Source organism: Chanodichthys erythropterus, chromosome 17, assembly GCF_024489055.1.
Source record: "Chanodichthys erythropterus isolate Z2021 chromosome 17, ASM2448905v1, whole genome shotgun sequence".
NCBI classification, from domain to species: Eukaryota; Metazoa; Chordata; class Actinopteri; order Cypriniformes; family Xenocyprididae; genus Chanodichthys; species Chanodichthys erythropterus.
This window is the reverse complement of record NC_090237.1, coordinates 9,628,488-9,646,117: the sequence shown is the minus strand read 5'-3', so window position 1 is coordinate 9,646,117 and position 17,630 is coordinate 9,628,488. Positions and strand designations below refer to the sequence as shown.

Below are 17,630 nucleotides of genomic sequence, written 5' to 3'. Positions count from 1 at the left end.
CTTGGTTGAAATAGCAATATGTAGGAGTAAATAAAGAGGTGTCGTATCGATCACAAGTTCAGTATGAAGTACCACAAGGCTCGGTACTAGGACCATTCCTTTTCACCCTGTACATGCAACCCTTGGGAGATATCATTAGGAAGCATGACAATAGTTTTCACTGTTACGTTGATGATGCTCAGTTCTATATTTCTTTGCACCCTGACAAAACATACCAGTTCACAAAATTAACAGAATGGATAGTTGATGTAAAAAAATTGGATGACTAGTAATTTCCTACCATTTAATTCTGAAAAAAATGCTCTGTCAAGTCTTTGTCGTCAGTTAGGAACCTGGGTGTGCTCATTGAAACCAATCTTTCATTTAAAAGCCACATTTCTGTAAAACCCGCATTTTTCCATCTTAAAAATATATGTCTAAATTACAACATAATCTCTCAAAGACAAATGCAGAAAAATTAGTATCATGTATTCATGACCTCAAGGCTAGATTACTGGGCGGTTGCCCTGCACGCTTAATAAACAAACTCCAGCTGGTAAAAACGCAGCAGCTAGAGTTCTTACTAGAACCAGGAAATATGACCATATTAACCCAGTTCTGTCACTGCATTGGCTCCCTATTAAACAATGCATACATTACCTAGAATATCAAAATCGACTGCGGACAGGATCTTTTTCCTATTTAGCACTCAAACTCTAGAAAAAGTCTTCATAGCCTTGTTCGTGAAGCAGACACATTCTGTCAGTTTAAATGCACATCTTTTTAACCTGTTATAACATAACACATTATCACATTTCTATAATTCAAATCCGTTAAAGTATTGTTAGGCTGCATAAATTACAGTATGTCAACCGGAACCAGGGACACTTCCCATAACACCAGACGTACCTGTTACATCGTAAGAAGTATGGCATCTACGCTAATATTAGTCTTGTCTGTCTCATCCTATCCCGAGGTTACCGTAGTCAGCCAGATCTGGGTCGTATCCAGATCAAATGGTGTATCTGCACCTAGACAAGACCTCATCGCAGCCCTGAACGTCAGCAGAGACCGTGTCTACTAGAACAATCCCCTGTGAAGACCTCATCAACACAACAGCCATCGGCACAGATCCTCAGCAAAGACCACAAGAACCAGACAAGTCCACTGCACAGACCCCCATGAAATATTTATAATTACACCATGTTCATTCATTGACCAGACGAGAACTGGCCCCCTGAATGAGCCTGGTTTCTGCCACGGTTTTTTGGGTGCCATTTCTGTCACCTAATGGAGTTTGGGTTCCTTGCCACTGCTGCCTCTGGCTTGCTTAGTTGGGGACACTTAATATTCAACAACAATACTGATTTGACTCCAACTTAGCTGGATGATGATATCACTTTTCTGTAGAGATGCTTTATAGCTGAATTGAACTCATTTAAAATAATTCATAATTGATGTACTTTACACAGTTATTGAACCGAAATGAATCAACACTTAACTGATTTCAACTGAATAATGACTGTTTACTATTGTCTTTTTAGACCTGCTTCACAGCAGAGTTAAATTCTATTTGCATCATCACTGTAAATCTGTATTGTATAAAGAGCTATATAAATAAATGTGACTTGAATTGACTGATTTGATGCTGAATTTAAGCTTTTATATTTGAACTTCAATATTTCATGGCCATGCATTTATTTAGGTATTTAGTGAGTAGCCACATAATAAGCAGCATAATGTACAATCAGCCGATCATTCCTACTAAATCAATCTGATCACCTTGTTGGTACAATATCCATATAGGTCAATATGCAAGAAAATGACAAATTCAATAATACATCATGAACAAATCCCATTCCTAACTGTTCTGTTTTACCAATTTCTGAAGTCAGGGCAATGTATTGAGCGGGCCTGTCAGACCTTTGCACTGGAGTCCCTGGCGGAAGAGTCCTCTCAGCAGTCTCTTGCAGTACTGACACACGGTGGGGCGCGTGTATGAGTGAACGGCGAATGTGTGCGGGACCTTCACTTTGGTCATGAGGATCTTGTCCAGGTGGACGGGCCGCCCAGTGTAAAAGCGCCGGGCCTCACTGGGGGTGCGGGGCTGGAGAGAGACCAACATTATATTTACATTTCAGAGATATTATATGAAATATCGGTAACACTTTACAATAAGGTTCATTAGTTAACATTAGTTAATTACATTAGTTAACATGAACTACTTTTATTTGTACCCTATTTTATAATATTTTACTATATATATATATATATATATATATATATATATATATATATATATATATATATATATATATATATATATATATATATATATTTCATTTTTTGTAAAAAAAATTATATATATATATATATATATATATATATATATATATATATTTTTTTTTTTTTAGCAATTATTTTTTTTTTTTACAATTTTTATATGTATTCATTTAGCAGAGGCATCATCCAAAGTGACTATATTTTTATTTTTATACAACTTCTGGTTTATTAAAGAACATAAAGTATGTTTCTTGATTAAAATTTTGTGGAAACATGAAACTGAGTGTTTGTGTGTCCTGTACCATCTGGGTGTGCGATCGTATGAGGCTGGCATCCTCAGATGTCACACTGCTGTTGATGCTGCTGAGGGACTCTGAGGTGGACAGACGCAGAGACTGACTGCTGGTGAGGGATGTGGTGGACAGCCGCCGCTTCCTCGCCCCACTGCAGTTATTGGGAATGCTAAAGGCACAGCGTTTGTGGTAATTCAGTCCACAGCCTGCAGGGGGAGACAGTGAGAGGGCAAAAAAAAATGAACACTTGGTTGGCTTATATCCATATACATGCCTATGTCCATATTAGATGGAAGTGGGCTAGTTAGGTCATGGGAAATATTCTAGATAAAATCAAAAGACCACTCACAATAAATTTAGCTATGGTTTAATGAACACAAGTGTGATGAATACAAAACCAGTCCCCACCATCGCATTTGAGTCCTTGACGCACCAGGCCGAAAAGCATCTCGCCGCAGTGATCGCAGAATGCCGGTGCGCGATACGAGTGCACGTTTAATGCATGCGGCCGAATCTGAAAGTCCTCAAATGTGGCAGCAGCTGTGGAATAAGCAACAAAAAATCAAATGTCAATGTTCAAACCTTGTTTAAGGACAATGTGCAGTAAATGGACACTGATTTTAGGTAGCAAACTCAGTCTAAATCTGAAAATATTCTTATGTAAATTATGGACATTTATGTGATTTGCAGTGTATGAAGCCATGTGAGTTGGAGCTCTATTAAATCTATTATTTCAACATCCTCTTAAAACACTTCTATGCTGATTAGCTACATTTGATCTTCCACTTTGGCTCTCGGACATCAGGCTCACAATTAACTGGAGCTTGTGTGAGTTTCTCTACCAGATAAATGATCAAAATTGGCCGAATGGGACTTTGATATGATCTAATCAGGTCAAATCTATTCCTTCAATGAACACTGTAAAAAGTAATACACTGTATCTACTCCATAACATTTTGGCAACAGATTACAAACAATATTATTAATTAAATTCAACAAATAGAATTGGGTTAGAATTAATCAAATGAATTCCTTAGATGTCAACCATTTAAAACGAGTAAAATTTGGGTAAAATTTAAACAAAAATATCTGAATAACAGACAGATGTCAAAGATGAATTAAGAACTCTTTATTTTCTATTACCAACATTGAATATACACATGATGATAACAAGCAGAATCACTGAAGCAAAGATAAACACAAGGATTAACAGAGGTTCAGATTGAAAATGTTTGGTCACTATTATGGTGATCAGTGTTTCATTTAGTTGGCCAGATTGACTCTTTGCATCTTATGTCAGTTTGTGGGTTTTTGTAATGGTGTTTGCTAAATTTACACATTTTAAATGGTTGACTTTTAAGGAATTTTTATATGTTGAATTTAATTAATAATATTGCTTGTAATCTGTTGCTACAATTTTATTGAGTAGATACAGCGTATTACTTTTTACAGTGATAGTGCCAAAAAAGCTATTGTTCAGATTTTGGCTATTGGCTTTACAGCCATTTTAACATTACAGAAAAATATGTCAACTCTCAGAAAAATGACTTTGAGTCATATACTGTTGATTTATATCCGTTCACTACTGTGTTTTTGCCTCTAAAAGGCGTTTTGATATTAAAAGGACTCAACACAATCTTCACAGGAATACAAAGCCTGTGGATTCATGTTCTAGTGCTTCCATTTGTCACAGCATAATAACATCTCTATGTGTTGCTCTGTATAGGTAAATCATACAATACAAAAAAAAAACTATTTTTGTGTGACTGTGTTTTGAAAATTGAATAAAACATGCAGTATTCGGCATAAAGAAAAGGAGGATTTTTTTTGCATTTAAATATTTTACTTTTGAGTTATTAATTCTCATTATTATAGTGTTATTTTAGCATTATTTTATATCATATTATAGCATTAATTCATATTTTCTGAATTAGCTTTGATTTGCATATTTCAGTTCTCTCTTTAAGATTTTGTCATTTTTAATATATTTTTAAAACTGAAAAACTCAAATATAGATTATATATATATATATATATATATATATATATATATATATATATATTATATATATATATATATAGCTTTAATATATATTTCAGTTTTAGTCATTTTAGTACTATTTTAGACTCTCCTTATATTCTTATTACTGTAGTATGACAACATTATTATAATTACATTTATTGAATCATTTTAAAATTTTAATTAAATTTAAACAAGAATGATAATTTCATTCAAATTACAATAATGGGAAAAATGGAAAAATGGGGGAAACAGGCCAAAAGTGACTCATGTCAGCAGAAATCGTCAAATCTCAATAATAAATGACTTCTACAAGCTTTGTTGCTGCAAATTTGAATGTCTTTTGAGCTGCTGGTTAACTGTATTACCCACCGGACAGAACAACCTCCACCAGGTCCCCCTCCTGGATATCCGACACTGCCTTGACCAGCTGCAGGATGTTATTGCTGCTGGTGTCGTGCTTGAAGAGGAGGATCTTGTCATAGATCCCATAAAAGCCACATTCAGGAAACTGGACAAAACAAAGAAAGCAAGATAAATTTATTAGCGTCTTTTATAGAGCATCTATACATATCCACTGCACTGCACTAATGTAATATTTCTCTTTTCCTGTTGTCAGCAACCGTCGCTGCACTACAGCAGCTCAACCACAACATCCTTCAATGATTTTTGGCTCTTGGATAAACATGGCGAATCCAGCATTTTAGGGTGAGTTACTGGGAATAGTGGTCATTGTGTTACTGAAGAGCCATCTGCAAGGGTTCCTGATGGTGTAAAAATGGTGGCAGTTTTGCAGGTGTACCCACCAGGGAACTCCTCTCTTATTTGTGCAAGTGTTGCACGTCGAGTTGGGGGGGTTGTTTTTTGCTTCTGCCAGATGCATTTTGAAGATTTCCTGTTGTTGCAGAGAAGAGCTTTAATTTGTGTAGCTCTGCTGTGTTGAGAGCTGCCGTAATTCTTCTGAATGGATTTAGAGGTTTTTTGTTGTTTGTGTTGTTTTAGGAGATTGTATTAAGAAAAATGTAAATTTCCTTGAACTTTTGACTGTCCAAAAAGAGTACAAAAAAGAGGCAGCAGGATGTATATTATGCATAAACATAATTTTTTTCAGTCAGTATGTAACTAACGATAACAAACATAGGAAAAATTTTCCAAACATTGTGCGGGTTCTTGCCTTTGCCATTAAACATGCTAGTCATCCATTTTGCCAAACAGGAAAATTCAGTCATCATTTACTCACCTTATGTTGTTCTAAACCTTTTGTGGAACACAAAAAATAAATATATTTTGAAGAATGTCGGCACAGTCCATACAATGAAAATCAATGGGGCCCAATCAGGGTTGCCAGCTATGCGGGACAAAACTAGACAATGGCCAATAAAAAAATGGGGGTTGCAGGTAAGTAAATGATGACAAAAATTTAATTTTTGGTGGACTAACAAGCATCAAAATGTGTTTTGTTTGTCTCACAATAGCAGCGTTTCCATTACCCTTCAAATTGCGCAAACTGAAATTGCGAATTGAAAATACGCCCAATGGAAACGCATGAATTTCGCAAAAACTCCCATATAGCGCAAAACAAGTTTTTTTACGCTTGCATAAGGTGGTTTTTCAGGCAATTCAAAAAAGCAATATTTGGAAAGAGTTTTTTTCTCCATTTACAGGTCATTACGGGAATACTGGATTCTAAACAACGAAGAAATGGCACAATTTATCAGGACCTCGAAGCACCCAGAAACACCTCATACATGGCCGCTCCCAAGTATAAGGGGCTTTCTTTGCCATTAATGCCTGGATAACATGCCTACGTCTCCTTCGATTAAAAATAATGCTTAGTGCATTGGCTGCAATATACTTAAACCTACTAACATCCGTTGCCATGATTTTTGCAATGACTTATCACAAGAGGAAAAAATTACGTTTTAGATGCAAAACATCAGTTAATGGAAACACTGTCATTTCGCAAAAGTTATCGACATTTAGAAAATATTGCAAAAGTTTTGTGCAAATCTGTAATGGAAACCTGGTTACTGTCAATCAAACCTTTGCAAAGAGGCTGTTATTGAAGAATGGTTTTCTACAACGGTTTTCCACTGAATCACACAGAAAACTTGTAGTCCATAAGTAAAACTTTGTATCTCATTTTACATGCAAAGAGAAAGCATACTTTGGTCAGTGAGAGTGTGAAAATGGTCATGTAATATTACATTATCACTGATTTTAGGGCATGAAAACCTTGCCTAACATCAACTGAAGAAAAAAAATTATCAAAAACATATGACATGAACACTTTAAGGACTTTCAGTTGCAGCTTGGAGCATTTTCAAAACCATATGGCGACGATAAACCAACAAAAATAATTTACATCCAAAGCCTTTTGATCACCAGGCATGTAGAGCAGCAGAAAAACAGCTCTTTGATGAAGATCTTGCAGGGGGATTCCAACGCAGTGTCGCGCAGAACCCATTTGGGCTAATTAGCATGTGATCTGGCGTGGTGGATTCAGTTGGTTGCCTTTCATTTCAGGCTGACAGCTGTGAGCGTGCTGAGATATAAGCCTGAGAGCCAGTCGGGTGTGATACCCGAGCACTTCTGCATTACAGCCATCGCCTGCCAATCATTGTAGAGCGAAATCCCAATTGGCACCAAGCAACTACCTGGCATGAGAAGATTATACCTGAACAAGCCAACTTGGACCGACTTTGAAATGAGAAAGCTGGGCAGAGTCAATAGCATGACATAGGTGCAGTGTTACATATAAAGGATGAAGGAACAACAAGGACGAAAAAAGATACAGCCGCCCCATACCGCAGGTCAAAGGAGTGTGGGACGTGGGGTTGATAATGTCAGTCAAATGCATAGAGGTTTATCATTGGAGCAGATCTCCTGAATACTTTATAATGCCCATTTCAATGCATGTCATGCAACTCAGTGAGTTGGAAGCCATCACAACAGCAGCCTCACTCTTTCTGAAGGGCCCTCGTCTTGTGTCTTTGTGGGTGTGCGAGCAGCACTAGAGAAAGTCAATGGGATTTTCCACTGTGGAACATGGAATCAAGGATAATATCCACACTTTTTATTCCGCCGACTTCTTTTCATACGCATGCGAATGTGGGAGACAGAAAACACAAGCTCATGCAAATTTTGCTGTGTTTTAAATTTCAAATTTGGTGAACTCGTATTGCGTGAAGATATGTGACTAATAAAAGATTGATACGTCATGGGAAGATTTTTTAACTCCCTGATATACCGACGACGAAGTTCTTTTTCATTCTTCTATTTGGGGTAGAAAGATGTTTGAAATACCTTTGCCGAGATACAGTGTTAGTGAATATCCCGACAATGGTGGGGAGCGTTGGGGTGATCACTAACAGTATATCACTGCAAAGATGAATATGTAGATTTATGCTGCATGTTTTCCTCTCAATAACAACACAAACAACCAATAAATTGACATCGGTGAGAAACCAGCCGTTAAGAAAGCATCTGACCATACTGATGTGGATATGTTTGCATGAACTTTATACAACAGATTGCTTTAAAATAAGCAGCTTTACAGTATTAAACACGAAAACACAGTGCAGTGTCTCTTTCAATAAGAATTTCAATAGAGCTTCAATTTCTGTTATAAAGCAGCTCTCCTGTGTGTTCATGTTCTTCCTCGCATCTGACCTTGATGGACTGAACAGAAGAAATGAACCGGAAAAGATTTCCATGTCAAAGAAGGCGGAGCCTCAGAGCCACACCTACCTATTAAAAAATCACTACAGACCAATGGTAGTTCGAAGGTGTTTTCCAGCCTGAGCAACTTTTCCTGAAAGTTTACTTTGGCAAGGTGTTTCGTTTTCACGGAAAGAACTCCAAACGAATGTTGTTTTGGCCTGATTTTGTTTGAAATTATGTCATTCTTTGATTTCGCTTGGCTTGAAGTATATTAGCTGAACTAATAGAACGCAAACTTTAAATCTGCAGTATTGCAGTAAAGTGAAGAAGAATACATTTTGAATGTATTATGTGTTGAATTATATTTAAAAAAAAAAGATGCAGCAGAGAGTATAAAGTCATATTATGACCATTGCAGCGTCTGTAGACATTTTGCATCCTAGTCTAGTGTGATTGCAGGTTAACACACACACACACATCGCACACTCAAAAATCCATTCATGCATAAATAATCCTGTAAATAAGTAAAACCAGGTTCAAGATTCAACCAGAATTGGTGCGCTGGTCTTGCATTCAATGTGGAGTTTTGGTGGGACTTTCCATTCATTGACATGCTAATGAACAATGTACAATCCAATCTGGCAGGGGATCATGTTGATGTTGTGATATGAGCATGGAAAAATCATTTACAGCACAAGAGCGAGGGGTGTGAGAACACAAACCCATACACAAGATCAGAGAGCTTCAAAGCTCCCCACAGTTGCGGAAGACAGGAAGAAACAAACAGACAAAAGGAAAGAGAAAGAGTATAGAGAATTACTGCACTCCATACCCAAAACAACACCTTTCCACCCAGTTCCTGTTTTTTCCACTGCCAGAACCGCCTAAGGATTCCCATGTGTTCCTTTCGGAGCACATGTGGTTAACCTCCACCTCATCCAGAGGAAGAGACGGACCCAGGTCCCTGCCTTTCGCCCAAAATACTCCCTCCCTCTGCCTGAAGCTTCCACAAGAAAGTCAACAACCCTCCATCTTGTCTATTTCCAGAGGCTTGAGCTGCTGCCAAAGATTATAGTCCACACCCGGCCTGCTACCGCAACTTCTAACCAGCCTCTAAACATACTTGACAGCAGCAGGCGGCCTCAAGCAAAAATGGTCCCGCAGTGGTTTGAGGCTCTTGCTATAATGAGCAAAGTCTGTTCAGAATCTGCCTGCAATTAATGGAGCTGGTTCACATATATATTATTTCTGTTTTAATGGCTGATGAGTCAAACCATTATTTCGGTCCCATTATAACTATAGTATAAAACTGTTATTGTCTCAGAACAGCTACAGCTTGTTCACTGACACAAAAAATGACAAACTCTAATCTGATTGGCTGATGGTACGGGCTGCTACAATGAGCACTTTTGAGAAAAGAACTAATTACTGTATTTGCTAAAGTTTGGAAGGCTAATGGAATCAAACATGTAAAAGATACTAGCAAGAGTTGTTTGAGGTACTCAGCAAGAAGTAAAGGAAAACATTGATGTGCTGAATTGTACAATTTACTTTTTTTCAGGGTTACATTTGTGGAATAACTAATATTTATTACTTTTAGAAATAAATTCTGATTATAAAATGTACATATTTATAGTCATGGCACATAGATGTCATGCATGGTAGATGGAAGCACCGAAAAAGGGAATGGATTTTAGGTGCATTAATGACAATATATTGAGTAGCCTAGAGTTGGCAAATAAAAAGAGCAGTAACGAAAAGGCCTTTTACATAAATCATGTTCAGGATGAACGTGAATCTGGCAAAGTTTGTGTATCATACCATGGCAGTTTGGAAATTAAATGTCTGGTTAGTGGTTCTAAAAGTTCATTAGTTCATGCACTATGGTTTTGCTGTCATAAACCATGTGAAAATAAGTCTTTATCAATTGATAATATACCCCTGTAATCATAATTTGTGTGAAAAGCAGCAAAAGTTGTTGTTTTACTGCCACTAGTGTCCATTTCACCTGGAAACTGCATTGACTTGAATGTATAGGTATATTTTTGGAGTTTTGCAAAAATGTTGGAAGAGGCACGTTTTTCCAATGAGCCTAGATTGCACGTAAACATCTTAATCGGAGTATTTTCTTTTCTTTTTCATTAATAAGAACCTTGATGGTCTAAAATAATACACTCAAATATAAGATGCGTCATTCAATTGCCTGCATATTCTAACTACAACAAGCACTTGCGGCTTACTACTTTGTACCAACCCATTTCTCATTTCATTTCCCAATTAAACTGGTAGTTGTTTTTCCAGACCACTGTGGGATTTTACAGTTTGGCCCTTAGGCCAAACTATCAGCCACAAATCGCTCAGCTACATATGTATCCTCAATTGTTCTTATGCATGTTTGCACAGTGGCACAAACAATAGACGCTGGTGCAATCATATCTGCCATTCCCTGGGCTTCGCTTGGAGACAGCGCAGTGTTTCTAAGGGTGCTTTGTGTTGACTAGGATCGTGTTTCCCACATGGTCTCAGACGGCTGCGCCCATTATGACTCTGATGAATTATGGAAACCTTTGCCCCCTTCTCTTCTCTTCTCTTCTCTTCTCTTCTCTTCTCTTCTCTTCTCTTCTCTTCTCTTCTCTTCTCTTCTCTTCTCTTCTCTGTTTTCTCAGAGCAGTCTACACAAACACCTTTCACAACATCCGTCAGGACTTTGACCCTGTGTTGTCTCACCAGACATGAGCACGTTGATATGAAACCACATGCTATAAATAGCCAATGTCCTCTGCTTGCATGTAATATTGCAAATCTCTGGACTGACTGAAAGCAATAAAGAGGAGTGACATTTATTTGCACTCCCAAGTGTGAACTGTATTTTCCCTCCTTGTATTACCCATCAAATGCCAATAAAGGGTGATCCCCAGTGCGCTGCAGGGATTTAAGACAGATCTGGCAACAGCTTTTTCTAATAAAACTCTAGTATCAAATAAACTGCACCATTGATCTCCCAATGCGACTAGCTTTTTTTTTTAAAGTAGCTCAGGTTTTGAAGCAGACATTGAAGCTGCAAGTGAACAATCCACACAGGTATATGTGACTGTCAACATGTTTCAAATCTCTGAGAAAATTTAAATATAAAATATTTTTCATCATTAAATTTGTTTACTTTTAATACTGCAAATAGCAGTTACTGCTAAGCTAACACAGCTAGTAGGCTAACATAAAACAAGTAGTTGTAACACTAGCACAAATTGAAGTTCTAGTCTTTTAACACTAATAATAATCCATACACTAATAACAATAAAAATTAGATGTTAATATCAAAGTACTTTGTTCTATACAATGGAATTTTAATGGTAGCAACAATTCAGTGTACTTACTTTAGTACACCACTGTAGTTTGTTTTGTTTGTTTATTTACTGATATACTGCTAACTTTGCTTATTTAACTTTGTGCTTTAGTAAAAGTTTTGCACAAGTTGGCGAGGTCACGTTGTGTAAAAAAAAAAAAAAAAAAAAAACTATTTGCCAATAGAGTGAACACGTAAAATTCGTTTTCACAAATTCACAATTCAGAAAACGATACCATTATCGTCTCCACGTAAATTACAAAAACAAATTTTGCGCATAGTGTTTCTTTACAAAGTGACATCGCCAACTACTGGCTTGCATTCGTAATACAGCATTTTTTATTGTTTTTGATCATTTTGACAACGTTGTCGTCTGCATACGAAAAATGCAAAGAAAAAACGTTTCCGTTTTTAGTGCATCGTTGTTGTGTAAATTTACTCGTTAAGACAATGATATGCTGCCACCTACTGGTGGTTGATAAAGTGAGTGATTAAGATTCCATACTGTTGTTTTGTTGATTGTAACCAGCTCTGGTTAAAGAGACAAATAAACCATTAAGAGTTAAATATGAGATAACATTGTTAAATAACAAACAAAATTGAGTAATTGTTGTCTTCTTTTTTTGAATTGCAAAGGCCGCCTCTAATAAGATATATTGCACTCATCTATGAACCCCCTTAAACCACTTTGTGGCTTCATTCTGTGATATGATCATGCTCACATGACCTAGACCATGGTTTGACAATGCGAACACAGTTTGGCCACAGCAGTTTTAGAATGAATGTCTGCAACACTATGACCCACTTCAGTCTGTTATTATTCCCACACGTCAAGGCCTCGTTCTTACAAACAAACTCCTTAATAATGGAATGAGAAGTCACTTTTTCCTTAGATTGCCCTTTGTGTGCTATCCAAACATCAACTAATTGTAATGGAAATGCCCATTGCTCCAATTCAGGACTCAAAGACCTGCTTTATAGTGTTTAGAGACGTTGTGCAACCAGAGAGCCACATTCAAGAGCACCACGGCAACGTAAGAATAGACTATTTTAGCATTTTATGCTTTTTTTGGTACTTTTTTTTTTTTTTTTGATGAGAACAATTTATATAAGCTCTTGCAGATTTCTATTCTATTTCTAATAGAGATGTTTTCAGTCTAGAACCCATTTTTTAGGTTCTCAAATTTACATTGTAGCCCACATTTTGTAATATTTTAAGCTCAAGAGAAGCTGGACATATTTTACTGAAGTTATTATTTATAGGAATCTTTTGCAACCTCATCTACTGTACATTTTTGGGGTCATGTGGGCCCTGAGGTTGAACACCTCCACATTAATAGTAGGTAAAAGAAAAAGAAAAAAAGATGACTGGGTAGCTAAACCAAGAGAGAACTGTGTGAGAGCATGAGAATCTGGATCAAAAATAGCAACAGAGAAGTGAGAAACATGAACTATTAAAGTAGGGTTCCGCTTTTCATCATCACCGCCATTTCCTTTCATATATCTAGTGTTTACAACACACACAGTTTATGTGGCTTTTTATGCCCAGCATTGCTTCTTTAATTGTAAAAAAGAGTTCACACAGTTTTAAGTACTGAAGACAAGTGTCAAACAAGTCAATGAAGTGAGACCTTCTCTTTTGATAGTTCCTTTTGAATTGATCAAGAGGACAGATAACTGTAATTGAAACTGCTGCCTAAAATGTCACAAGCAGATTAAATTAAATATTACAACTATTTGCCTATCAATGAACAAAAACAAAGCTTCACAAACATAAGGCCTAAATAGCTCTAAAGATTTATGTAGTTGCACAGATGTCATTGATTATACAGTCATACCAGACTCATACTCAGTGAATCGTGCCAGAAGCTGTAACTGCTTATATGACCAATATAATTGCTAAAGACACTATTTGCACAGTAATTACTACAGTCGACCAATATAAAGCAAATAAACAAACAATGCATATGAAAAAGTAGCTTTTTAAAAAATGATATTAAGGACAATAAGCCCATATAACTACATCTGAATTCAAAATAATATTTATATATATATATATATAAACAGTAAAATCCCCAGAGTTAAATCAACTCTGCTCAGAATACATATGATCCCTCTTTAAATAGTGTTAAACTGTGACTGAAGTAAGTTGTAATTCTTGTGTTTCTCTTTTCTTCAGTGATTCTGCTTGTTAACAGCAGGTGTTCATCACTAATGCACAATCATCACTTAATTAATTGTTTAATTATCTCATTAACTTTAACTCTGCTTCAGTGTTATTTTAACACTATTTAGAGAGGGACCATATGTACCCTGAGCAGAGTTGATTTAACTCTGGAGATTTTGCTGTGTATATATATATATATATATATATATATATATATACAGGGGCGTAGTTTGCAGGGGGGATGGGGGGAGGTAACCCCCCCAATATTCAAATCCATCAATTACAACCCCCCCAATATTTCAACATGAAAATCACAGTAGATCTATACTAAAATATGTATAATTCATTTGTTTTGTAACAATAATTTTGTTTCTAATCAAATATGTTTGTCATAATAAATTAGTCAAAAAAAACCCGCCTTCCATTGAACCGATTGGTAACGCCCAACGTCACACTTTCACCAACACAACGCGAGTGGAGCTCTAATGTTTGAATGGAGAGCACGGGTAGCACCAAAAAATGAAGAGAACCGTTGCCCAGCCGACAATATTAAACTTCTGTTCAAAGAGGGACGTTAAAAAGAATAAAGCATAAACTGAGAAGGAGGTATGAAAACATTGTAAGCTAGGTACACTCCACATATATTTTAGCTAGCTAATCCATTGCAATTTAGCCATAACTACCAGTGTAACTGTAACCAGTTACTAAAACACCCATCTATTTTGTTACTTCATTTTTCAATAGCGTCTGTAATTACCAATGACAAAAGTATTCACATCGGTGACTTTTGAACGAATTGGCTGAATGAACAATTTAAGTAGCTCACTCATTAAAATGTCAAATCGCTGCCACCTACTGGCGGTTTCAATATATAACATAATTTATTTCTTTTTAGAATCACTCCGTTGTGTTAGAATTTGATCAATGGTAATACATAAATTCCATAAAGTTATGATAGATAGATAGATAGATAGATAGATAGATAGATAGATAGATAGATAGATAGATAGATAGATAGATAGATAGATAGATAGATAGATAGATAGATAGATAGATAGATAGATAGATAGATAGATAGATAGATAGATAGAGAAGAAATAAATTATCCAACAACGCTACACATAAAACATTTTTTTTTAAATAAAAAAAATAATAACAGGCAGCATACCAACGCTCAACCCCCCCAATGTTGAAACCAAATCTACGCCCTTGTATATATATATATATATATATATATATATATATATATATATATATATATATATATATGGCATCAAAACCAAATGTTTGTGTTACATAAAGCAATCTGTGAAAATCGCACATGAGATTCAATAACAATTGATTGACCCTTTGTTAAACTCCACCCCCTTGGTGATTTTGAATGAACGTAGGCTGCACCCAAAATTGCATTCGCATACTACTATATAGTAGGTGAAAAACAGTATGTGACAAAAGAAGTATGTCTGAATTCACAAAAGTAGGCAAAAAGTATCTGGATGACCTACTACTTCCTGTGAGATTCTGAAGTGTGCATACGATGGATATTTCACAATCCCATGAAGCCAAGGGAGAGGATTTATGAATGGCGGTAAAGCAATGCAACTGACGCTGGTTGATCACATGATCATGACAACATGGAGGATGTAGTATGTCTGGATTACCTTCATACAACATACATTCATACTATACAGAACTTTTAGTGCTCACAAAATACGTACCTACACAAAATAGTATGCGATTTCGAACTCAGCCTATGATGCATACTTTAATGCATAGAAATTTGGAAAAGGGGAAAAAAAATACCACTAAGAACCTCTGTGGGTACCTTGTGTCACTCTTATAAGTGACCCCCCGTCAACAATATTTAACCATATTTTGAATAATTTACAGGAAAAAGCTTTTAAAACAATCCAAACACTAAAAGCATATCTGATTAAATGGCAGACTGCAACAGTTGCTAAGTTAGCACTGTTTAGTAATGTTTATAAAATTGGGCTTATCAATTCTTAGTCAATTTTTAAATAATATGTGTGCAGGCGGAAGAAAGTTATACTCTTGGAAGTACCCTTGTAAAAAAAGAAGTGTGCTTAATTGTATTAAATGTGCAGAGAACTTTTTTTACACTTTTAAAAAGTGCACTTTGTAAGTCATATTAAAAGATTTACTTTAAAGTAGATTTTATAACATTGTTTTTATCATTTATTGTCATCCTTTAAATAAGTACACTTATTTTGATGTGTTGAATAGCATACTAAAAACATGTAAATTACTTTAAAGTGTGCTATTCAGTATTAGATTTAAAGTTAATATATTTTAAAACTTCGGTTGCACTTTATTTTACAGTATGTGTACGTATATGTACTTACAGTCTACTTACCTAAGAAAATACTGAGTAATATAAGGTAACTACAGGTTTAGATGTAAGTTCAGAGTTAGTAGTTATTACCCAGTTAATAACTGTAATAAGTACATAGTATGTACGTGGACTGTAAAATAAAGTGCTACTAAAACATCTAAATTGCAAATGCATTTAAACAGATAACATACACTTTTCAAAAGAAATGACACTAATGTGTTTTAGTTTACAATAAATGCTTGTCAGTACATTCAACAGTACACTTTAACCATATTTAACAATAGACGTAATTATGAAAGTCTTAAGTGGGTCAAAAAAGCACTCAAAATTTCAGCTAATTACCATTTAAATGATAATACATTTTTAATTAATTGCAATTATAATGCAATTAAGTGTTTAAAAACAACATAATATTGAGTTCACAGTCATATATTATTTTTTTATAATAAGCACTTTTTAAAAGTATGCTAAAATGCACTTCTTTTCACAAGGGTATGAAGCAAAAGGAGATTACTGTGTAAAGTGGCACACCAGACTGAATGAATATTAGGAACAATGGCTGATTGTTTGCAAAATACATGTTTTGTTTCCAGTCAGTACAGCTTATACACTTACCATTTCATAAAGATAACCCTTTTAAAAACAGTTCTCCTATAAGCATTTGTTCCATTGTGACCATAGAAATTTGAATAAACGGAAACTGGACTGTGGCTGCTTAATGTTTGGAGGGCAGGCATGCATATGTTTTTAAAATGTTACAAACAGCACTCGGAAGAGACATAGTCAAAAGGCTCATCGTAAAAATAACATAAAATGAATAACGCAATACAATGTTTGAGACAACACCCTTGGCTGCAACTTCATAAGCCGTCCACCGTCATCACCTTCGAAATAGTCTTCTGTCTCTAGCTAAAACAAAAACTTCCCAAGGATTTTGGCAGATATTTACGTTAAATGAAATGATGGCATGGCAATTATTGTGTAAAGACGTCAACAGGCTACACTCATTAGAGGCCGGCAAATGCTTGGCTTAGTGCGGGCATTATATCAGCCTTTGTGTTTGTGCGTGATGGAACAAATGCTTTTCGCAAGTCAGGTTATTTTTGGGTCGCGTGATGTCATAGTTCCTCCAAGCTGAGAAACCTATCTGAAATGCCAAGTTTTTTTTCTTTCATTTTTTTTTTTCCTCTGAGGCACGGTTCAAAAACCTGAGAGACAGGAATGAATGAGAATTCCCCGTCGCAAGAGATGACGCAATAAACGGGTGATGTCAGTAGCTGATTCACAACAAATACAAGTGAGGTCAGCAGGAGCACAATAGCATAAAAGATTCTATTCTACTGAGTTTTACTCTTTTCTTCTATTCCTCCACCCTATTGTCCACTTGTGCAATAGGCAATCCCCTACAGCATACGCAAAAACTAAAGGAGTTCTTTGCTATGCAAATCTGAACAGCTAGTAAAGTAGCTGACCATTTAAAGAAACTACCCTTGTGAAAAAGAAGTGCACTTAATTGTTTTAACTGTG

At 35.9% G+C, this 17,630-nt stretch overlaps 1 protein-coding gene across 2 annotated transcripts in view; it reads right to left on the bottom strand.

Annotated features, from left to right (window-relative positions):
• prkd2 (protein kinase D2) overlaps window positions 1-17,630 on the bottom strand; it is a 48,788-nt gene that overhangs the window by 16,986 nt on the left and 14,172 nt on the right. For both annotated transcript variants that reach the window (XM_067364913.1, XM_067364914.1), the window contains exons 2-5: window positions 4,947-5,085; window positions 2,964-3,095; window positions 2,565-2,761; window positions 1,903-2,086 (exon numbers count right to left, since the gene is read on the bottom strand). In XM_067364913.1, the coding sequence (XP_067221014.1) occupies window positions 1,903-2,086; window positions 2,565-2,761; window positions 2,964-3,095; window positions 4,947-5,085 (652 nt within the window). The remainder of the gene's footprint in view (window positions 1-1,902; window positions 2,087-2,564; window positions 2,762-2,963; window positions 3,096-4,946; window positions 5,086-17,630) is intronic.